Here is a 25,084-nt window from a genome sequence, read left to right as displayed (position 1 = left end):
CAATTTTTGTTGGATTGTTCTTGTCCAGTTGCTTTTCTATTACCTCACATTCTATTTTACTGAATAGGACAAAAGGAATTAGTCATTTTAACTTAGTTTTACTAGTGTGGATTCATGATTTCTTCTCTGCCTACCTTACAAAAATAACACCTCATGTACATCTGTAACTAGTGAAACTATAGACTTTCTCCTACTTCCAAATTCCTGCAACTTGAATACTCTCATTCATCGTTTATTGAAGTCCAGGTAGTTTCATTAATATTACAGAATTTGCTTTACTGTTCAGCATAGTAACGTGCATTTAGTCTTCTGTCATTATCTGAATGTTTACTGTAGCCTTTGTACCTTGTTAGTACTGGAGTTTCATATTTTCGTTAATTCATGAATTGTCACACAAACTATATTATACAAATAACCTGATTTCCCTGGTGTCTTCACCATGGGAGATGTCTGATTAAGACTAGTTAAGTACTTAATTATTGTGAAATTTGAATATCTGCAGGCAGTCTGTGAGTTTCTTCTGAACTTAGTGGCGAATTTAACTTTTATAAGTGAGTCACTAACTGGAACTCCTTCTTTTTTGCACAAGAAGTTGTGCAGAGAAACAAGTAAAATGTATTCAGTACTGTACAGTAAACAAATTGGAAGAACTACCAGGACAATAGAACACAGCTGTAATCCATCCTTCACACAAAATAGACACAAATCAAAGCCAGACACCTGTAGAGGAATTTTCCTTTAGGATACTGCATATAAAGTCATCTTAAGAATTCTATACAGTCGACGTAAAAAATAAACTTGAAATGGAACTAAGAGAGTTTAAGGATAATTTATGCTGAGGCAAAACTATCGAACAGCTAATCACTTCGAAATTGGTAGTGGATTATTATAAAAGAAAACAAAAACAAGTAATAACTTTTGTAGACTTTATAAAGCTTGTGATTGTCTCAAAAGATTTCCAGTGGTGATGACAAGAAAATTTGCACTCCATTCCAAAGTAATAAGAATTATAAAATTAACTCCAGATGTGATGTTTGTTAAAGTTCAGAGCAGGAATATCTGAAGCATTTAATTAGAACATCGGTAAGATGGAGAGATGGTTTATCACCATTAGTTTTCATCTGTGCTCTGGAGCACAGGGGGGAATGGTATGAGGAAAATCCCAAAAATATAAGAATTGAAACCTAGAAAGATCAGTAACTTAAATTGCTTGGGTTTCAGATGACTTGGTGTTACTAACTAATAACATTAAAGAGGCCAGAAATCAGATACTCCTACAAAATATATCTCAAAAATAGAGCTCTAGATTTCATTCAAAAAGACTGAGATAACTGTAGCAGTTCCACTAGTAATAAACCACATAACAGTAAGCAAGAGGAGCAAAGATAGTAGAAAAAAGTTAATCACCTACCAGAAATTAAAGCACCCAGCTTGGATGAGAAACCTGTGCAGCAAGCAAGAAGTAATAAAATGATTGAAGTTCAAAAATTAACATGGTCTTCATAGAATAAGTGTATCAATAAAAACTGAACTAAAACATTACAAGATGGTAATTGAACCAGAGATGACATAAGTGAAACTTTTTTCAAAGTCCCTCAGAAAACATAATTGATAAAATCCTAAAATTGGAGAGAACAATAGCTAGAACGTGGATAAATAAATGTCAGAAAGATGAGCAGTGGTGAATAGTGCCAAATGAACTGGTGTACAGTGAACTGGAAGCCATTACAAATACTACATGGAAGAAAAGGGTATTTCTTTCTCTGAGGATTCACAAAACCAGATCACAAAGAAAAATTGTAGAAGCTTTGGAACATGAAGCAACAAGTAAGATAGATGAAGGAACTTGGAGAGTGTGTAAGAGAGCTAGGACTGAATAGTTTGAAAAACAAAAAAGAAAATTTAAAGAAAGTGAAAAGCATGAAAAAATAATACAACCGAAAACAAATGACGTATAATGAAATTATTTGGATGGATGGATGGATGGATGGTACTAGACACTTCAGAAAGAAAACTTGAAGAAAATGACCAGGAAATGACATAACTGGTCCAGGAGGAGGATGCAGGTGGCAGTTATAATAAAAATTAATAGTAGTGATTTGTAAATTTGTACCAAAGTACAAAATGTCCTAATAAGTTAAGATACTTATGAATGGGGAGGATTACACAGCCACCAGGAATATCCCTACCATGACTAAAGGCAACTGAGGAGTAATTAAGTTTCTTAAAACCCTGCAACTTGAAAAGATGTCTTACAAAAACATTGGTGTAAGGGGAGTTAATCGTGGATAAGACAAACTATAATTTCTTTAACATTGAGTTAATGGAGACAAATGTAGTAGTCAAACTTGAAAAACAAAACTATGGCATTGATTAAGAATGTGTAGTGTTTGAGAAAAAGGCTATAAAATTTATAATTTTCTTTAACAGACGTATGTTAAACTCAAAATTTTGTCATACATACATTAGTTTAAAAAAGTTAGAAAGGGGTGCGCATGTATAAAATGTTAATTAGAAATGCCATACATAGTCGAAATAAAATTCCAAGCCTAATCAGATTATGTGCTGTGTATTGAAATATGCTCACTATTTTTATTTACTTAAATTTGGCATATTTCGTGACAGTACCTTTTCCGTGAAATGTTTACAAAATGATATTTGTCTTGGCTTCAGTTGTCTAGTGCACAATGCAGTTTCGTCAGTTGCAGAAATGACCTGGTTCAATGTGTTTGCCTCATCTTTGGTGCTTCAAATACCATTTCTTCGAATGTGGTTTCTTCTTAAAGTTTATATAAAAAAAGTAGTGACATAATTCATTTTTTCCTGTTACTAGCAAATTATTTATGACGGCAACCTGCACATTGTTCTACCGTCAACACACACCAAGAGTTCACTGCCGACTGACTACAGTCAAAGACGACTCCAGCGTCAAAGACATTTTACACAACACACAAGCTTCCACTTGTAATCAGTCTCTTTGATATTCTTCGTCACATCTACTAATAGTAATCAATATGCTGTCACTCTCAAAAATGTAAGTAAATTAACATAAAGTAAGGCAAATTACAATAAAAAATTCTGACAAAATATAAGAAAACATTTACAATTTGGTATCGACAAATCCGGTAGAAAATAACACATCTCCCAGATCCATTGCAGTATGGAGTAGTGAACAGAACATAATAGAATGAGAGTGCACTCTGTTCTCAGATTATATCAAGCAGCTTGTCAGTCTCTCAAGGTGTTGCTGTCTGTCAGCAATCCATGCTGACCTCAAGGTGATGCTGCCTTAAATGTGTGATCGTACCGCTGCCTCTCGCCTGGTTCTCTGCTGTAGAGTGCTGGCATGGGCGAGATGAATTGTGAGGATTAGAGCCAATGCCTCGTGTCCCATTATGGTAGCAGCAGCAGAAGTGCTGGTACAATGAGATTGATAACATAGGGTTACTATAATTGCCTCCCCTTAGTGGGGCAACAGTGAGCCAATGCAACCTCAGTGTCCCTCCTGTGCAGTATGGTATGCTGCATGGTACCCTGGAAAGAGATGTCAGTGTTCTCCTGAGCACCACGAATGGGCACTCTTGGTCTGGTAAAAAGCTCTCTGTTGGTATCCTTGGGAGAGTAGGACTGGAAGTTGCCCTGGCATTGAAACTGTCGCAGGCAAATGCCCAGAGGTGTGAAGCCAGCAACAGGCAGTACCAGTGCTAGAGCTGAGCCCATGGGATGTCCTGTACCTTTGGGGGCAGGAGCTGGCTGGGATGATACCTGTGGACCATCCAGTGGCTCTGCCACAGCTCATCTGAAATGGGTCTCTGACACTCATGTGGATAGCTGGGAAAAACAGCAGAGGAAGGTGAAGTAGCAAGGTTGTGCTCAGCACAGGGGTTGAGCAGGGGGTGAGTGATAAGGTGGCCCAAAGGACAGGACAGAAAAGAGAAACAAGGCTTGGGGGGTGGCACCCGAGTCTGGTCCCCAACTGCAGGTGTAGTCAGGTGAGATTGCAGACCACCAGCCTGACTTCCGCCTGCAGCATGAAGACACTGTAACCTCTGTGACCAAGCATGACCACCAGAAACAAATCATGGTGATGAAAAGCACAAGCCCAGACAGTCATCCCTGGCACGTATCGCGGTGTAGGTGCCCTATACAGGTGGAGGGTAATCGGCAGAACGTGCAGCTTTTTGGCCAGTAGGTGCAGATCTGGCACTGAGGATGCAAGAAAGACGTATAAAAATGTTTCCATATCTAATGGATTAAGAAAGGCATGTGGGTAGAAAAAAGTAAGAAAGGCTAAATGTTGTTTTTTATTATAACCACCACTTAAACAGTTTGTTCAGTATGAGCACTGGAGACATTGACAAGATGCTGCACCTGTAAAAATGACATGATCAGCAGTTCCATTAGAATTTGAGCAATATGTTTCTGTATACTGGCCTTCAGATCAGATAGGTACTTAGTGACTGGTAAATTTTTTTCTTCTAGATAGAGCCAAGAGTCACATGTATTCAGATCAGGGATTTCCACATTATTGTGGAAACCACTGTTTTCATGCAGGCTGGGGCAACTCCTCATCTCACTTGCATAGTGAAAGATCTCCTTAATGCAAACTTCCATGAACTTGTTATCCCTAGAGGTTATCCGGATGCATGGCCTACAGTATGAATCAGTTCTGCATTAACACTTCAGTGTATCTACAAAGTTTTGCTGCCATACAATAATTACAGACCACACTTTAATTATAATCTCCCAGTGTTGCTTGAATCTTGAATGTCTGTAAGAGTTCTACCTCCCTGTTTGACTAAGGGTGGAAAGAGAGAGAGAGAGTGTGTGTGTGTGTGTGTGTGTGTGTGTGTGTGTGTGTGTGTGTGTGTGTGTGTGTGTGTGTGTGTGCGCGCGAGCCCAGCCACTAGACATTTCAATGAGCCAGTGTCTTAATCTTGATGGCCCCCCCCCCCTCCCCTCCACAACCATAACCATGGTACATGAAACAGAGGGTGTCCCACCTGAGGGACATTGGAATGACCAATTGTGACAGTGTGCATTCTGTGAACTAGTGATCCATAACCAAAAAACTTGATTCCATATAGAACAATAAAAAATATTGAAAGCATCTTTCTCCATTTGAGAAGAATTATTCTGTGCCACACTGAGCATCTGAGGTGAAGGCAGTCATTGCCTGCTCTGAGTTATTGGTATTGTGATGGGCCTGTACGGTCACCAGGCCATACTGAGATCCGTCTGTAGCCACAAATTTTCAACTTGGCTGATATGTGGCCAGACATGGGGCCAAACACTTCTCTATAGAGTGCTTGTTCACAAATTGGTGTCCAAATTAGCTACGCACCTTTCTTGAGCAACACAGTTATCTGATATGCCATGGTAGCTGCTCGTGGGATGAATTTGTGGTAATACACAACTTGGCATAAAAATGCCTGGAACTCCTTCACATTAGCTGGATGAGGAAGGTCTTTAATAGTGCTCACAACTGTTTCTCGGCTGGATCCCCCAACAAGAAATGACATGTCTGAAGTATTCAATAGAGGTTTGGAAGAAATGACATTTATGTAGATTGCACGTGAGACCCAGGTCCCACAGGGTCTGAAACAAAAGCCAAAGTGTTTGTGTAAAGGGCGTTCAAAAAGAAATGAGCGGGAGGCATAATTACAGAAACCAGTACCTGAATGTTAGAATTGACTATGGCTGTTGAGACACTTGCCCCACTATGGCACAAGGCAGTGAATAACTGTCTCGTAACATTCCCAGTGCTGCGATCTTGTTCAGTTCTGCATGTACAACTGAATGTCGTCATCCAAGGTGAATTGTTTGTGCCTCAGAGCCTTTTTAAGGGGGCCAAAAATGGTATAATCGCAGAGAGGTCCAGACTGTATTGGGGGTGGCCAAGAACCTCCCATTTGAATTTCTGCAAGAGTGCCACGAATGTGTCAGCCGTAAGAGGCTTTGCATTGTCATGGAGCAGAGTGACCCACGGGTGAGATTGCCCGTCATTTTGATTTTATCACTTGGCGAAGGATAGTTAAGGTTTGTGAGTAACACTGGGCATTCAGTGTGTCCCGTGCTGCAGGAAGCGAATCGGAAGAGGGCCATCTTGGTCAAAGAGGAATGTCAGCATAACTTTTCTTGCACTCATGGGGACGGAGATGTCCAGCTGTACCTGTGGAACTGGTTAACATCACAGCCCCAGGAATTTTGAGACAGCCATTAACTGCCTTGTCACAGTGGAACAAGTGTCTAAACAGCTAGGGTCAATACTTCTATCATACAGGTATTGGTTTCTGTAATTACGCCTCCAGCTCATTTCTTTTTGAACACCTGTTATAGATGGTACTTGGTGGCAGGACCTGTGATGACAATGTTGTCTAGGTGTTTTCTACAACTAGGAAAATTTTGTGGGTTGTTCCAAAAAATGTTGAAAAAGATTGGGCTGTGAGCCCAAAAACCAACAGGTAGCACCTATAGAGCATGTTGACGACAAATAACTATTGCGACTCCGTCCGATGGCAGCTGTAAATATGACTCAAAGTTTGGAAAAAAAAATATTGTTCCACTGCATTTTTTTTTTTTTTTTTTTTTTTTTTTCCGGCATGATGTATGTGTCAAGCAGACAGTGTGCTAATTGTCACTTAGAAATCTGTGCAAAGATAGAGCTTGCCTGTTGGTTTCTTGATAGTCATGAACAGCATAGCCCACTGGTTGCATGACATAGGTATATTTCATCCAATGAAAGTAATGAAAGATCCTAAAAAGGGACCCGCTTTACTAACAAGTGGTACTTTTCAGGATAAAGCCATGACAGAAAGAGAGCTTTAACGCGATAGGCATCCATTACCTCGAAAGCTGTAATTTGTTGTCGTAGACATTTCTCATATGCCTCTGTCCTTGGCAGCCTCATTATTGCTGGGGGAAGGGCAGTGGGTAAGCTGACAAGTGTTAAGTCATGCTGACTGGTGGGTCAACACTGACCAACATGGCCGTGTACTCCTGCTGCTGCATTTCCATGTGCCTCTGACTTTCCAGCTATAGATGTGCCTTCACTTTAGTAAATCAAAAAAAGTGATAGTTCAGCTGCAGTTGTTGCCACTTGTGTAATACCTACATACAAATAAATATGCATGCTGAGTGGAAATCACTTTAATGAGAACCATTTTAATTCCCACGCAGAGTGCAATACCAAGCTGAATCAGAGTATACATAGTCCTAATAGCAGTGTAAAGTGAATTCAAGACCACACCATAACAGAATGAGGCAGAGTGCACTCTGCTTCAGTATTATACCAGGTAGATTCTCAATCTCTTGAGGTGGCACTGTGATTGATTGTGCATGCTGATCTTAGTGTGATAGTGCCTTCAATGTGTCATCATGCTGCTGTCTGACAGCTGGTCTTGCACTGCTGGTTGCTGGAAAAAGCAAATTGAATTGTGCTGAATAGAGCCAGTGCCTTGGATCCTGTTCAGGTAGCAGCTGCTGAGGTGCTGGTACAGTAAGAGTGGTAAGAGTGTTATCACAGGGTAAACATTTTAGTAAAACAGTCTGAATTGGCTTTCTGATGCCTTAGTCAGAATTACCATTATTATTCGTGAGGGTGTTGCAAACTTTATATACTCTATACTAAAGTGTATTTCACAATGAAATGGCCTAAATTTCAGCTTTATTGTGAATTCTTTTGTTCTTCAGCCTTGTATGTATTATGAATTTATTTTGCACTTCAAAATTTTGGAAAGTGACAACTATTGTTTCATTAGGTACCCTGGAAAGATGGGAGGGATCACTGGTGGGACGATGAAATGGAAGATGCTTCTTCTTCATGTTATCCTGTATGGATGGGAGCTGAAGACCCACTATTCATGCTGTACACCAGGTATGTTTCATTTAGTTAATGCTTCACAATTTAATTCTACAAGCACACTAATACACGTATTACAATAACACAATGTTCATGACCTTAATTAAAAAGTCATCACCTTCATAGAGACTGAGTTGGAAAAAATTCTTCAGACTTTTATTTTGAACTTTGCTCTGGAAGTTACATGAAACACACAGTTTTGACACCAGTTAAATTTACTTTTTATAATTACTGTAGAATAACAGATCATGTTTGTCTGGTATTTGACTTTTGGCACTCATTATAGTGCGGGTAACTGCTACAGACCTTGATTGCATCACACATTAGTTTTTATTTTTTGTTTTAGTGGGTCCACTGGTAAACCAAAGGGAGTACTTCACACCACGGCAGGGTATCTTTTATATGCTGCAACTACTTTCAAGTATGTTTTCGACTATCATCCAGGAGATGTTTATTGGTGTACTGCAGATGTTGGTTGGATCACAGGTCATACATATGTTGTTTATGGGCCCCTAGCTAATGGTGCAACATCTGTAATGGTAAGTGGTGTGGCTTTTTAAAGGCTACATCTTCTTATGGTGTAAAATGATGTAGATGAATATGATCTGTTTGTGTGTTTCCTTATTGTGTCTCCATCATTACAGTTTGAGGGAACACCATTCTACCCAGAGAATGACAGGTTCTGGCAAATAGTAGACAAATACAGGGTGAACCAATTCTATACTGCACCAACTGCAATCAGAGCTCTGATGAAATTTGGTGATGAACCAGTGAAAAAGTAAGTTGGCTGCACATGTAAAATACTTAAATTTACTTCAAAATCATTCTCTCGAGAAATAGTTGCACTTTATAAATTTAAAATTTTGTTCCCGTCATTTTCAGACATAGTTTAAAGACACTGCAGGTACTTGGTTCTGTTGGTGAACCAATCAATCCAGAAGCATGGATGTGGTATTACAAACTTATAGGCCATAGCAAATGTTCGATCGTAGATACTTTCTGGCAAACAGAAACGGGAGGCCATGTTCTTACGCCAATTCCTGGATGCACACCAATGAAACCAGGATCTGCTGTAAGTATTTAATGTAAGGTGTAAGAATTAATTTTCCCAATGAACCTTAAGTATGGTATTTTCAATTCATAGCAATTAAAATTGAACTCTAGTCAAAGAAAAATTATCAAAGCCAAACGTAATAATGAAGCATTAAATGAATGACATTAAGAGAGAATTTTTTATGATCTCAAAGGTCTCTCTTTGAGATAGGAGTGATAGGCAGTAGCCCTTTTTGAACTATTAGTCACTGAATTTATGACAATAGATAATTTAGACTGTTGTTCGGTAATGAGTTAGTCATTAAAACGGGAAAATATTGTGTTCAGGCGCCTAGATAAAGGGGCTGAAAGAGAATTCAAACCAGCAACATCTTTACATCCCACACTCAGTGGCAGCATGTTGTCAACTTATTCCTTAGGGCTGGGAAGAAAAGGGTCAAAAGATTCCATTATCATAAAAATGCTTGAGAAAGGTAGTAGAAAAAAATCATTACAAAGTAACAATGTACTTAGAAAATGTTTAAGATAGACATCCCATCACCACAGTGTTTTGTTTACAGAGCGATTATCTAATTTTAATGTTACTGTAACTTTCATTAGTATTTTATCTTTTTGTAAAAGAAGTTAACATAAGCACCAGCAATTTGGCTTGGAGCTGGAAGGAATGAGTGAATCACAGTACATTTTCCCAATGAAATTTACTCAAATACCAACAAATATTTTTTCCAGACATTTCCTTTCTTTGGTGTTCTCCCAGCCCTACTGGATGAAAATGGAAGAGAGATAACTGGCCCAGGTGAAGGGTACTTAGTTTTCAGGAGGCCATGGCCAGGTATTATGAGGACATTATACGGAAATCATGAGAGATTTGAAACGACATACTTCAAGAAGTTTCCTGGATATTATTGCACTGGAGATGGTAAATATCTATCGAAAAAGAGCACAAATTTTTATTTTCACAACACTAAAAGCTTTTTTTCTTGTAGCTTGAAACTTATGCTTCATTTCACTGTCAAAGGTACAGTTTAAGAAAAATGTCAGTGCAGAATTAAGTTGCATTTCTCTCTCTCTCTCTCTCTCTCTCTCTCTCCCTTTTTTTTTTTTTTTTTTTTTTTTTTTTTTTTTTTTCCAGATAAGATATTGAAAATGACTTACATCAGAAATTAAGTAGGGAAAGTGTATGTTGACCTCCAGTGCTCTTGTCCTATTGGGCACCAAAGTTGTAAAATGCTCAGGTATATTGTAAGGTTTTTCATGCTGGAGTATCTGCACATAATCTGTAGCCAAGGGTTTTCTAACTGATCAGCTAACTATAGTGTAACTGAGTTTAGACTTCCTAATATGATGATCAGTGCTTCAATCACATAATAATGGTTAAATGGAATTCCATGTGTTCATTCAAGCAGAACTGTCCAGGAGTTGCATATGTTACACCATTGTTTTCATGAACAGTCATTCTTTAAAACTGATCTACCTGATTAGCGTTCTGCTGCTTAGTGGTCATGGGAAGTAGGTGGTCTGAAAGAGATTGATTGAGATCATAGGAACATTGGGAGTCATTTACAAAAAGCTCACAGGCTGCTCAGTCTATGTGGCTTGGAATTTAATTTCAGCTTGTCAGGATTTGGAATGATCCTCATCTTGGCTTACTTCCATTGTAGGGGGACTGAGTGAAGCAATGAACAATAGTTCTGTATAATTGCTTTGAGTCTGCCAAAGCCATAGCCTTCAGGGATGGAAATTAAAACTGAAATTGTTAACCTAAGGAAGCAGATTAACAGCAAAACAATAGAACAGTCTGACAACATAAGCAAAGCATATTGGAAGCTGATTGACAAATACCGAAAGGGTCCCAACAAGATGAACATGGAACAACTCGGCATAAGACATGATAGTAACATTATAAAAAAAATCCAGATACTATATGGAATATTTTTAATAACTACTACATTTCTGGTGAACAGTCAACCCATATTATAGATGCACAGGTAGACCCGATGCCATCTCACACAGTGTGCGGAATTTGAATTTGTGGAAGTGAATGAGCAGGTGGTTTGCATGGCAATGTACATGCTAAAGAAAAAAAATCATCTGGATGGGATGGTGTATCCAGTGCTATTACTAAAGTGTGCTTAAAAGAAAATCTCGAAACCTATTACCCACCTGATTAATTACAGCATTAGAGAAAACATATCCAACAGTTTTAAAAATGAGTGTAGTGAAACCAGCATATAAAAAGGGAAGTAAGAAAGAGGTCTCAAACTATAGACAAACATCATTAATTCCCACTTTTAGTAAGATATTCAAAAGCATTATCCTTTCTCAGTATCTTTTTCACAAAACATAAACTGCTTGTAGATTCGCAGCATGGCTTCAGAAAAGAGCTAAGTACCACCACAGCAGTTACACAGTTCATCAATGAAGTTTACTGTCTGTTGGACCAGAAGATGCAGACTGCAGGTATATTTTTGGACCTGACAAGAGCATTTGATACGGTAAACCATAGGGTACTTCTTAAAAAGCTAAAATCTTATAGTATTGGGAATCAAGCCATGAATCTTCTAACCACATACCTGCTGAATCGTAAGCAAAGCACTAAATCGTCATACAATCTAGATAATAAAATCATGAACTCCTAAAGTGCGCATCATTTATGACGGCGGCCGAGTTTAGGTTCGTTTTGTGCATCTGACATCACAAAACAGTCAGCCAATGAACAGAGAAAGACGTTGCCAGAGCTCGACTGCAGTGCAGAGCACAGACGAGTGTCTTCAGTTTTAGAAATGTTCAGTCATAAATAAAGTAATTGAACAAAAGCAATGTCTTGATAGCAGACTTTCTTTTATAGAATGTTTGGAAAAAGCATTCTTTATACCAATTGCTTCATATTCTATTAATTAATTAAACCAAACAAACAATAAGACTCCTAATAGCGATAGCAAGGAAAGGTGTTGGTATCATTCTCACTAACCGCTTTTTCGCAATAAAGAACAGCGGTAATTGTTTATTTCCTATTGTACTTTGACGAAACGTGAGTAATTCATAGTCATACCAACAGTGTTTCTCGGTATTTTGTGTGATGGTTTAAAGTCCTCCGGGAGATGTATTAAATGTCGAGGTGCGTTAGCGTAATGGTTAATGTGTAAGGTCGTTAAACGAAAGGTTCAGAGTTCAAACCTTGTTTGGTGCTAAGTATTTTCTTTATTTAAAAACAATATCGAAGTGTCTTACTTCATGAATTTTATTAGTTTGAATGTAATTTTTTGAAATTTCTAGTGGCAACTAAAATCGACCATACGGAAAGCATACGCTTCGTGCAATGGTTTACTACATCAAATGCTGCGCAATAACTGCCTTGAACATCGAAACAAAATTAAGTCATTTATGGGGGAAGGTATCAGTCAAGATGATGTGTAAAAATCAAATTCTTGGGCCAAATAGTTTTTGTGAAATCGAATGATAAAGTGTGTCAAAGCAGTCGAAACACCATGTGTCTGCAGAGGCGAGCAATTCAATAATGACAAAATCGTGCACATCGCGGAATGCGGGGAGCACGTCTTTGTAGCAGCGAAAGGGTTAATGCGGCCATGGTGGCTTTACTTCATAAACTGCGCCCCCCCGAAACGTAAGTTTGCGAACTATACTATGGTGCTGCTTCTCTTGACGCATACAACTGGCAATGCAGCTATCTCGCGCGTTTGGGCCGGCATGCACGAACCGCCAAGATAAAAGAATTGAACTATAGTCCACCAGTCAACCTGTATTACAAGGTGTACCACAAGGCTCAATTCTTGGATCCTTTCTCTCCCTTAACAACATTGCACAACCCATTAACTCCCATATTGTAAGCTATGCAGATGACATGTCAATCTTATTCTATGGGAGTGAATCTAACGAGCTAGAATCTCTTGCTACTAGTGGTGTAACAGAAGTAACAAAATACTTCAGTGATCAGGGACTCAAGGTGAATGTCACCAAATCTCAACTACTGACATTTAAAACAGGCAGTTCTCACCACAACAATATGAATAGTGTGTGTAATATCTCTGCAACAGAAAATGGTAACTGTAAATTCCTGGGTGTGTTGATGAAAATTTGCGGTGGACATACCACATTAATTTCGTATGCAGAAAAGTCAGTCAGTGCCATATATTTCCTCAGCCAGCTTGCAAAGATAGTTCCTAGCCAAGCACTAAAATTAGTATATTATGGAACACTTTACCCCTTTCTCAAATATGGAATTGAACTATGGGGCTGTGCAGCTGATGTACATTTAAAAAGAATATTACTACTACAGGAAAGAGCTATGAGACATGTACATGGGATGGGACATAGAGATTCATGTTGTGAAGTGTTTGTGCAGCACAAATATCTGACAATATATTCTCTGTACATCTTCAAATTGTTGTATTTTTTAGAAGTCAACCAACAGAAGCTATCACAGTCAGTGATGTACATGATCACAAGACTAGAACAAAGTGTAATTATTTCCATAACAGAACAACGTTAACAATGACTGATAAAAGTCCATATATCATTGGTTTGATTTGGTATAACAAGCTACCAAACTATCTAAGAACATAGATGGGAAATGTTTGTAAAACAAAATTAAAATAGAAAAACATTTATATTCTTTCAACAAATTTTAAGATAGTGATCGTAACATGAGGCATTAGCATCAGTTGTAATGTGATAAATGTAAAAAATAGACACAAGAAGCAACTGCTACAGAATATAGTGTATTTTATAAGTGTAAATATAACCATAGTATTAAGTCTGATGTTTGCAAAAGCCATCATTACAATGGCTCCATGCAAATAAAATGTAAATAAAATAAATAAATTTTGCAATTGAGCATGCCTGTTAAGATTTATTCCCTAACTTCTTGGAATAGGATGTTCAGTTAGTTAATACAACCTTTTTAGAAACAGTAATGTGCATACCAAATTTCTTTGTGTATGAGTGAAGTTGTACATCTTCAGTATGTTTTCCAAAAAAATCTATTTTGTTAATGTTGGAAATTGTCAGTAACCTGCTATCTGTGATAGGTAGAACCTTTGAGGTGGTAATTATCCACAGTTAATTTTCAGCCAGCAAAATGTTTTCAATTACACCCTGTTCTGAGTGCATAGTATTATAAATGGTCTTAAACACTGAAATTCATTGTTCAGATTCTCACATGTTGACATTTTCCGCTCCAATGGTGAGTGGTGTTAGATATTGTGAATTTTGTTTTCCACTCAAATGTTGAACCTGATTAGACAAAAGTTTCTTCGTAGCTGTCACAAGCTCCGTTCTCAAATCTGACTGTGTTAAGCATCAATGCTGCACAGTTCTGATGTCTAGGGAAACCTAACTGTGTGTCCAACTGTAGCATTAGTGTTAAGAGAGATGATGTAATTATTAAATTCAAGTTAGTAAGAGTGAAATGGCTAGTTCTTCACCTTCAGTCCATTGTGAGGAAGACATTGTAGAGATTTTAGAAGAAAATGTAATTATAGTATTTGTAAACAGTTAGTGAACTGGTGGCAACAGTCCACCTTGAAGTTTCAAAAAGCATCACACAATGGAAAAATATTGCAATGCTTATGTAAATATATTAGAATGAAAGTGCAATTTTTGCTTTAATGTTGGCTCTAATTATTGGTGAGTGACCTCATTGTTTCAATAGAGATCCTGCACAAGTTTGTGGTGCACTCACCTCCCAGATGGTGGTGATTTAAATAAGTGTGTGCACACAAACACCCTGTCCTTGCATTACAGAGTGCAGAAGGTTAATGATAAAGAAAAGTTCTTTACATACACAATAATTCCAATGTAAATACTCTGGTTCCTAATTTGTTTACCTATGTACAAAGGTTACCCAGAAAGTAATGCACCACATTTTTTCCTCAGCCAAAAACAATGCTATTAATGTGAAAAGTTATGTATTACTTGAACTCTCCTTAGTGAGCGCACCAAGTTTCCGTTACTTCAAACAGATAGCGTAGCTGCAGCACAGTTTCAAAATGGCATCTGTAGGTCATGTACGTTAAAAGCTATGTGCCACCATTGCAGAGAAACTAACTTTGGGAAATATTCACAAATGCTTGTGCAAAGTCTATGGAGGATCTGTCTACAGCAGTATAGTCAGTCGCTGGGTACGGAGGGTGAGATAATCAGAAGGCGGTTTGGCTGAACTCCACAATTTGCAGCAGTCGTGGAGATCATCCACAGCTGTCACACCTGACCTAGCCCCCTCGGACTTCCACTCGTTTGGTCCATTAGAGGATGCCATTAGTGGAAGACATTTTGAGCACACCCTTGTTTCATGCTGGAGGAAAGCCATAGAAACATAAAACAGCATTCTTTTGTGTGTGTAATTCTCATGATGTTCAACAAAGAATTGTTGAAGAAAAATGATGTGGTGCATTACTTTCAGGGCAACCCTCATAGTATGTCCCCTGGTGACTGAATGCTTTCTAAAAAGAATTCACTTTGGCACAGTACTTTTCATGGAGAATAACATTAAAAAAACTCTAATTCAGTTTGTTATGCAATTCAGAATAATACTGGTTTCAGTAGTTAATAGAATTTAATTTTAAAGTGATACAAGAATTTCTTAATTTAATTTCTTAATATCCTGAATTTAGGAGCAAGAAGAGACAAAGATGGCTACCTCTGGATAACAGGGCGTGTAGATGACATGCTAAATGTCTCTGGGCATTTGCTTAGTACAGCTGAAGTGGAATCTGCTCTTGTAGAGCACGCATCAGTTGCGGAAGCTGCAGTAGTATCACAAGCACATCCTGTTAAAGGAGAGTGCTTATACTGCTTTGTGACTCCCGTCGAGGGAGCAGAATTTTCGAAAAAGCTTGTTGATGATTTGAAACGGAAAGGTATGAATATTACCATATTCATTAATGTACTGGTATTATTTAATCATGGAAATAAACACAAAATCATGAATGTAATTAACATTTGAAAGCTGCTCCACATAGAAGAGTTGTTGAGTTGCAGATTGTGCCCATTTGCGACTCATCTGCACTATACGGTGATCAGAAATCCATCCTTTCCATAATATTCTCATTATTCCACCTTGGATTTTATATTGTTTAATGTTGGAAACTTGGTATATCTATTGCATCTAAATTCATGTGTGAATGCAGGGTGTATATGCACCGGGATAACTGGGAAATCTGGGAAAAACCTGGGAATATTTTCATCCGGGAGAAAACTGGGAAAAACCTAGAAATTTTTTAGAATTCCGAGAATTTTTCATTATTTTAGTTTTCAGTTACATTTTTGGTAATTTTGACTGGTAAGAACACACACGCTGACAAAGAATTTTACTGCATCCTGCCATTGCAGAACAATACTGCTGCCATAAAACAAAAGAGAGAAAAATGAAAATAAAACTTAAGTTGCAGAGGAAATGCGCCATTTACAACAACAAAACACAGTGCACACACGTGTCTGCAAACAGCGAAACGTGTCAAAGGCTATAGGATGAAGACTGTGCAATTGTTCATAATAAAAAAAACTGCTTCCGACGACCGTGACGTCACAACTGTTAACATCAGGCTCATTTGAAGAGTCGCTAGCGGACTCTTGTGCATGCAGTGTTGAGTTGCATATGAGCAGTATCTTCTACTGCTTCTGCCTACTTGAAGTATGACTATTAAGAGTGTTAGCTGTATCAGCAGAATCAACAAGCAGCCAGATGCTACCCAGAAAAATTTCTGTGGCAAACGCAGGCTGCTAGACTCCCACATGTGCAGAGAAGTCTGAGTTGTAGTGGGAAGGGGAATAGTCTCCACTTTTTTAGTGATTTTGCTGTTTACTCTTTATTTACAGCTATCATATTAAATGAAAACAAAATATAATTCTGTGGCCGGGAGCTATCAAGTCACATAATTACGGAAGGCTAAAATATGTTGTTTGTTTTCTGATTTTATTTTATTTCCACATTTTTGGCAGTTAAGAATTAATCGCCTTGCAGAACAATGAAGTTATTTTTGTCGATCTGCTAAAGAAATTTGCCTTTTATTAGTCTTTTTTGCAGAGGCAGTAATTTTATTTGAAATGAAGTGTTTCATTCCACACCACTGGCTGGTTTCAACTATTTGCTAAATTTCAAATGCATGTTTTCATCTTCCGGCACTTATGGCATTATGCCATAATAAAGAACCAAACATGAGATAATACAGTACCGGTACTCCAAGAAAATTTGCATTGCGAAAACTTTGTATCAGGTTGGGGCATACATCTTTGTGATTCTGGGCACACTTTAAGCCTAATTATGTATTCTAGTATTTATGAAATTCTGATGTTTTTGGAGTATCATATGATGTCCTGTTTCGTTTATGATGTAATGTAAGATCTCTTAATGCTACGCAAGATCTGTAAATGCTATATACATATGAGCATATGAGCTTCCTACGTAATCGTAGTTGCGCATAGCAGTAACACGTTTTCTGATGTTGTCTGATAGTTGGTGAAACAAATTCTAACAGGTTGCAGGAAAATATTGCGAATGGTGGTTTGAAAAGCATTACTTTCAAAGTAAATTTAATTTTATGCAAAGTGAATTATATTATGTACAGTATGAGAATGTCCTTTGAATGTCTCAAATCACAGTGTGTTGGACTCTCATTTAAAGCATAACACTTTGAAGAACAGACATTGGAGTCATTATTTGAAATTTTACTGGCACATTTGAGTGATGTATCTGAAAGTGACACACACACACACACACACACACACACACACACACACACACACACACACAAAGAAGACAAATACTATATACTATACGTGAAAGCTTAGCTTTTCTTGTAGCTACACTATGTACATTTCGCCCCCCAGGGGGTCCAAAACTCTTTTGTGGATAAACTTTTGTGGATACGTGTGTAGCGAGCACGGGACCCCGAGCTAGTGTGGCCCTCTTTCCTTTCCGGGCTGCATACCTTACTTTTCCACATCCTTCCCCAACCAACCCATCTCCCCCTCCCCCCTCGCCCCCCTCTCACCTCCGCCCCCTCCCTTTCTCCCTCTCTAGAGTATGTTTAGTGTCCACATCCAGAGACTGACACTTGAAACTGTCACAGTCTCTCTTCTTCACTTTTTATGCTGGCAAGTCTCTGTCCTCCTCTTTTCCTTACCTCCTCTTTACCCTCTTCTCCGCTGCGGCGTTTGAGACCCCTCTTCTTTCCTTTCCTCTTCCTTGTTCCTCTCTTTCTCCTTTTTCCTCCCTCAGCGTGTCTGAAGGCCTTCCCATGCATAGCCGGTGATGGGGTAACGTGTAATTCTCTGCCCCAAATAGACAAATAGAACACGTACATACCCCCTGGTAATGGCCAGGCCCAGGGAGGGGTAACTAACCAAGCTGGTACCTTCCGAAAGTGCCGATTGGTCCCTCTGTCAATTTTTTGGGAGCTGTGAACAATCACCTAAGGCGGGAGTGCCCTCAGAGAGGGGCCCCCCCACAAGGAAGAAGCGCGCCATCTGAGACGACGGTTATCATGGGGCATACTTCGGCAATGGTTTCCTCATCATCTACTATGTCTGCTCACAAGTGAAAGTTAAATGAGTCTCAGCCATGGACAATTCTTCCATCAGTGCCCCAGTTCCTTGTTTCTCGGTCGGATGAAGGTAGAGACTTCTCCGCAGTCAACCCTTTCATTATTCAGAAAGGTGTCAATGCAATTGCAGGTCCTGTAAAGTCTTGTTCCCAATTAAGAAATGGCACCATTTTATTAGAAACAGTCAGTGCCCTCCAGGCACAAAAATTGCTGTGTACTTCACTGCTACACACCTTCCCTGTCTGGGTGGAAGCGGACCGCACTTTAAATTCATCACGTGGGGTGGTTTACACACGCACCCTCGATGGATTGTCCGACAAGGAAATTCAAAACTACCTGTCTGACCAGGGTGTAACACCTGTTCAGTCATGGAAAGGGTTGACAAGGACTTGGTTCCAACCCATACTGTCTTCTTGACATTTGAGAGTTCAACTTCATCAAACATAAAAGCGGGCTATGAGAGAATTTCCATTCGCCTTTACATCCCAAACCCTACGTGTTGCTATTGGTGTCAACAGTTCAATCATACCAGCCAGTCATGTTCCAATCCGGCCAAATGCGTTACATGTGGCAAGGATGCCCATGAGGGTGCATGTCAACCTCCATCCCCTCGTTGCATCAACTGTATGGGTGACCACGCTGCTTCCTCTAGAGATTGCCCCATTTTCAAAGACGAATGGCTCATTCAGGAAATCAGAATGAAGGAATAGGTGTTGACCTTTGCTGTCAGAAAGTTATCTGCCAGTCGAAAGCCTACTGTGCCTAACGCCGATAAATACAGCACTGTCCTTGCCTCTCCTTGGCCTACAGAGGAGGCAGCCACGCAGACTTGTGATCTCACCTTTAGTGCCATGGTCGTCAGATTGGCCAGCGCAAAGATCGCCCATTAAACCTCCCCACTATCACCTGCTCACTCTATGGCTCACCCTTCATCGGGTTCTGCTAAATCATGAGCCCCAAAATCAAACACCCAGACTTCCAAAAAGAGCCTACTCGTGAAGATTTTTTTATGTACAGACTTCACAACCATTGATTCCTCCCTCATCTCAATGTCCTGTTGCTAAGAAGGCTAATAAGAAACCCAGTTCCTCTCCTCCGCCACAGCGTCTCATCTACAGCACCACCTAGCGGTAACCGCCCTCGACCGTCTTCATTGTTACCAAGGCCCACTGCTGGCAGCCGATCAACCGGCCAATCGCTGGTGGCAGGAGCTGCTCCTGAACAACCTATGGATCAGGATCTTCTGCCTTCAGCATGAATGCTATTCCATGCTGTTGGCCGCCGGCTCTGAGCAATCGTTGAGTTGAGGGCAACCTTGGTCACATTCTTCCCTTTTCTGTCCACCCTGTGTCCATTATCAATTGGAATATCTGCGGCATTCGAGCCAGTCGGGATGAATTGTCGATCCTTTTACGATCCTACTCGCCGGTCATCTTCTGTCTTCAGGAAACAAAGCTGCATCCTCTAACAACCCTACCACAACAAAGGTCAAAATTTTAATAACGATTGTGGTGTTGCTCACGCTGCTAAATACTGCATTTTCGAGCAACATCAGTCATATTATTTGGCAGGTGTCATTAGAGCACAGTTAATAATCATTTCATGTAATACTGAAAAAACTAGGCACTCATCTTTTTGTGTTTCCGATGCTGGTCTCGTCGTAAAATCATGGATCAATCGTTGAAAATCTAGGTGGTTATGATTCCAAGCTCGGATGCAAAGAGGCCTAGGTTTTATTCTGCTATATTCAAAAGTTTTGTAGATGCGCTTCACAAACCATTCTTGATTACACTTTTACTGGACAATGGTGATGTAAAAAAAAAAATAATCAGCACTCCGAATTTAAGTTACACTTCCTTTTAATTGCAATATCACGTGACACAAACATCACTTCACAATATAAAACATACTTGAAAACATCTTCTTCACATTTTATAAGCCAACTACAAAATGCATCTTTCCAACATGATGTCCAAGACTTAACCTTTTAAAGGTCCGACTCTCTAACAACTTAACTAATCAACTATTGCTTACGTGCCCAAAACTGAGTTACAAGTATGTCAAAGATCATAGTGACAAAAGAAAGAATACACATAAGAATAATATCATTGCAATATAAACATATCGATGTATCACAAATGAAATCAAATCTGAATGTTGTCTCAGAAATATGTTAAGTAGTTAACAGAAACACAGTAGAATATTACTGGTATCGATAAGTTCAGGTGAGGTGCTGTAATGGTTGCATAATTAAAGTACCATTACAATCCCCACGATCACTTTGTTTTCCCTCATTTTCAGTCAGTCCGATTTGATCTCCCCTCTGTTGATGGCAATCTGGCACATGGAGGACTTGTGATTCTTCTCCATGATACTGTCCATTATCACCCAATTCCCTTAAACAGTTCCTTCCAAGCTGTACTGTCCCATCTTTTCCTTTCTGGATACACCTTCTCTCTTTGTACTTTGGGCATTCTATCATCCACACCAATGGCAAGAGCTGATCTCCTTCATCTTCTTGGTCAGCTTCCGCCTCTCTATTTGCTGGTTGGGGACTTCAATGCCCACCACCCGCTTTGGGGATCTCTGCATCCTTGTGTGCACAGCTCACTAGTGGTAGAAGTCTTCCACCAAGCGGATCTTGTTGCCTCAACACTGGGGACCCTACAGTTTTGTCTGCTTCCATGACAAATTTCTCTCATTTGGACCTTTCGGTCGGTATTGTTCCGCTAGCTTGGTGCTTTGAACGGTTCACTCTTGCTGATACACACTCGAGTGACCACTTTCCATGTGTCCTTAGATTGCAGCCACAACTGCCACATGTGCGCCTGAGATGCTGGAAGTTTGCCCAAGCTGACTGGACACTTTTTTCGTCTCTAGCAACATTCGATGACCGTCACTTTCCTAGTGTTGACAATGAGGTCACTCATATTGCAGAAGTTATTCTTACAGCTGTGGAACATTCAATACATCACACCTCTGATTTGCCCCGGCACCCACCAGTTTCTTGGTGGTACGAGGCATGCCGTGACGCAATACGTGAGCGGCGATGTGCTCTTCACGTTTTCCGCCACTATCCTACTTTGGCCAACTGTGTCTGCTATAAGCAGTTCCGTGCGCGATGCCGTCGCGTCTTCTGCGATAGCAAGAAGGCCAGCTGGGGCTTCTTTACTAGTTCATTTAACACCTTCACTCCCTCCTCGGAAGTTTGGAATCTGATTTGACGGTTATCTGGCACGCCTAGTTTCTCCCTGGTCTCTGGGCTCACTGTCGCGCATGATACCTTAGTGGACCCCGTCGCAATTTCTAACTCATTGGGTCAACACTTTGCTGAGATTTCGAGCTCTTCAAATTACCCGCCAGCTTTTCTCCCAAAGAAATGTGCAGCGGAAGTGCGACCTCTTGCTTTCTCCTCTCAAAATCGCGAAAACTATAATACTGTTTTCTCCATGTGGGAACTCAAACATGCACTCTCTTCTTCTCGCTCTTCTGCCCCAGGACCGGATGGTATCCACATCCAAATGTTGCTGCATTTATCATACCATAGTCTGTGCTACCTCCTTCGCCTTTATAATCGAATTTGGACCGACAGTACTTTCCCCAGAAGATGGCGGGAAGCTATCATCATTCCTGTTTCGAAACCTGGGAAGGACAAACATCTCCCCTGTATCTGTCGCCCCATTTCTCTCAAGAGTAGTGTATGTAAGGTTTTGGAGCATATGGTGAATTGCCGTTTAGCCTGGTAGCTGGAATCCCAAAGTATTAAAACACCTGCCCAATGCGGTTTCCGAAAGCATCATTCTGCCGTTGACCATCTTGTTGCTCTCTCCACTTATATCATGAACAATTTTCTCCAGAAATGTCAAACAGTAGCAATATTTTTTGATCTGGAGAGAGAGCATACGATACCTGTTGGACAGGCATCCTCAGCACACTGTTCTCTTGGGGCTTTAGAGGTCGGCTGCCCATTTCTCTTCGTGAATTTATGGCAGAGCGCACATTTAAATTGCGGGTGAACACTACTTTCTCCCAAGAAAACAGGGTACCCCAGGGCTCTGTGCTAAGTGTTGTACTGTTTGCCATTGCCATAAATCCAATTATGGATTGTCTCCTTCCCAATGACTCGGGCTCCCTCTTTGTGGACGATTTTGTGATCTACTACAGCTCTCAATGGACCAGCCTTCTTGAACATCATCTTCAAGGATGTCTCGATCACCTCCACTCTTGGAGCATCGAAACCGGCTTCCACTTTTCTCCCAGTAAGACCGTTTGTGTCAATTTTTGGCATTGTACGGAGTTTCTTCCGCCTTCCTTACATCTAGGCCCTGTCAACCTTCCGTATGCAGACGTTGGCAAATTCTTGGGTCTTATGTTTGGCAGTAAACTGTGCTGGTCCTCCCACATTTCGTATCTTTCAGCTCGCTGTCTGCGATCCCTCAACACCCTACGTGTCCTGAATGTTACCTCCTGGGGAGCGGACAAAGTGGTCCTTCTCTGCCTCTATCACACCTTAGTGCGCTTGAAATTGTACTATGGAAGCATAGCTTACTCCTCTGCTCGGCCATCTGTTCTTGGACATCTCGACTCTGTCCACCACCGTGGATTACGTTTAGCACCTGGAGCGTTTTTCACCAGCCCTGTGGAAAGCCTTTATGCTGAGACTGCTGAACCTCCACTGTCCAGTCGGCGAGCTGTCCTTCAGAGACGTTATGCTAGCCATCTGTCTTCCATGCCTGCTGATTTCAAGTGGCAATCCTCCCCCGCTTTGGCCCCACTGCTGTCAACTGTGGACGGTGAGACACCTTTTACTTGAGTGCCCCTATTTTACTCCGTTACGCACCCGCCTACAGCTGTCGCCTGATATATCTTCCATTTTAGCAGATGACACGCGCTCAGCCGGTCGCGTTCTCGAGTTTATTAGTGTCGGTGAGATGACGTCGGTCATTTGAAGCTCTTTTTGGGGACAAACAAACCCCCTTCTATAGTGGTTTTTTAAGCTTCCCTTCTGTTTTTAGTTTCTCCAATTTTTTCAGTTCTCCCATTGCTGCTGGTTTCCAGTTTTTTTTTTTTTTTACCTTTTCCTAAGTGACAGACTGGGCACTAATGACCATAGCAGTTTTGTGCCCTAAAACCAAAACAAAAAAAACTGTGTACATTAACTTGAACTATTAATTTTTTCCTATTTGTATGTTAACCTGTCATAACGGTGATGTTGCTCTTGGCTGACTATATCACGTGCCCTGTCTGCTGAAGATCGGTCATCGGCTGGCAAGATAAGAGCTATGGCTGGCTTACAAAAGTATCGCAATCTCGATTTCACTAAAGTGCTGTGATTGGTGGAACTCGAATATATAATTTCGTGATACAAAAATAGACAGTGTACATGTTGCTGCACGTAGAAGCTTGTCCCAAAACAAGTGATGGTGTCTCCCCCCCCCCCCCCCCCCCTCCTCCCCTCCTGGTGTATTCATTTTCTAAAGTGCCCGAAGTTTTACGCCTGAACCATTGAAAGATTGATAAGTTTAACACTTCCGAGGGAAAGTTTACTGTCACTTAAATGGGGAAAATGTGTATTTTCACCCAGCAGAAAGGTTACTTTTAACTGGGAAATCGGGGATATTTTTTCCTTGTCCCCATATACACCCTGTGAATGGTACTTCATCACTTCAGCACAAAATAATTCTTGCAAATATTCTAAATTACAATGGTAATGGAAGGTCCATGTTGGGAAAAGAAGGAATGAGTAAAGGTCAAAACTTTCTGTACAGTTGTCTAAAGAGCTCAAAGGTACATAAAGATTGAGGCTTCGACATGTGTTCTCCTTCAGAGCTAAGACTGACGGTAAACATACATCTGCCAAACAGTTTTTCTAGTTTTGTTTTTCTTTTGATTATGCAGTGCCTAAAATGTACAGGGAGTTGTTTCCTTCATTCTTTCCATCATTTTCTGGACCACATAATTTTAATTTACATATATTTTATTTTTCTACATTAAGTTTCTGAGAACCTACAGCTTTTTTTCTTCTCTATTCCAGTTCGTGAGAAAATTGGCCCATTTGCAGCACCAGAAGTTATTCAGTATGCCCCAGCATTGCCTAAAACCCGTTCAGGAAAGATAATGAGGAGGGTACTAAGAAAAATTGCACAAAATGACAGAGACATTGGTGATATATCAACTTTAGCAGATGAAAGCATTGTTGAAATTTTATTCCAGAACAGGCCAGCTGGGCTTAAAGGTTAAAGAGCAACCAATCAATGTGCCACTGCATACCAAACAAATCAGTATTTGTAACATTTGTAAGTGTTGTGTTATACGTGTAAATGTTTTAGCTGCTAATTGTGTAAATAAAACTGAGAAAGGACTGACAATTTAGATGGACATTGTTAAATGTGACTTCTTCCATTACATCTTCATTGTGACAGCTTAAATTATGGAATGTGGGAAATTTCACTGTGCATTGACAGAAAAATATAGGTTAAATAGATCCCTTGAAAATTTTAAATGTTGTAGAACCATGCATGCACAATGAAATTGATAACACATTTCCTGTTTCCTCCCACAGTTCCAGTAACAAAATGCACTCAGTATTCTATAAATGGAATAAATG

At 40.0% G+C, this 25,084-nt stretch overlaps 1 protein-coding gene across 2 annotated transcripts in view; it reads left to right on the top strand.

The window, feature by feature from the left end:
• The window catches only part of LOC126482267 (acetyl-coenzyme A synthetase), a 51,050-nt gene extending 26,201 nt beyond the window's left edge, over positions 1-24,849 (top strand). For both annotated transcript variants that reach the window (XM_050106248.1, XM_050106247.1), the window contains 7 exons: positions 7,761-7,876; positions 8,208-8,400; positions 8,506-8,639; positions 8,744-8,933; positions 9,644-9,833; positions 15,547-15,792; positions 24,512-24,849. In XM_050106248.1, coding sequence (XP_049962205.1) covers positions 7,761-7,876; positions 8,208-8,400; positions 8,506-8,639; positions 8,744-8,933; positions 9,644-9,833; positions 15,547-15,792; positions 24,512-24,717 — 1,275 coding nt within the window. In that variant the 3' untranslated portion in view covers positions 24,718-24,849. The remainder of the gene's footprint in view (positions 1-7,760; positions 7,877-8,207; positions 8,401-8,505; positions 8,640-8,743; positions 8,934-9,643; positions 9,834-15,546; positions 15,793-24,511) is intronic.
• The last annotated feature ends 235 nt before the right edge of the window (positions 24,850-25,084 follow it).

The sequence above is a fragment of the Schistocerca serialis genome, chromosome 5 (assembly GCF_023864345.2).
Source record: "Schistocerca serialis cubense isolate TAMUIC-IGC-003099 chromosome 5, iqSchSeri2.2, whole genome shotgun sequence".
NCBI lineage: Eukaryota > Metazoa > Arthropoda > Insecta > Orthoptera > Acrididae > Schistocerca > Schistocerca serialis.
The sequence above is the reverse complement of the archived record's forward strand: the minus strand, read 5'-3'. Positions and strand labels throughout refer to the sequence as shown.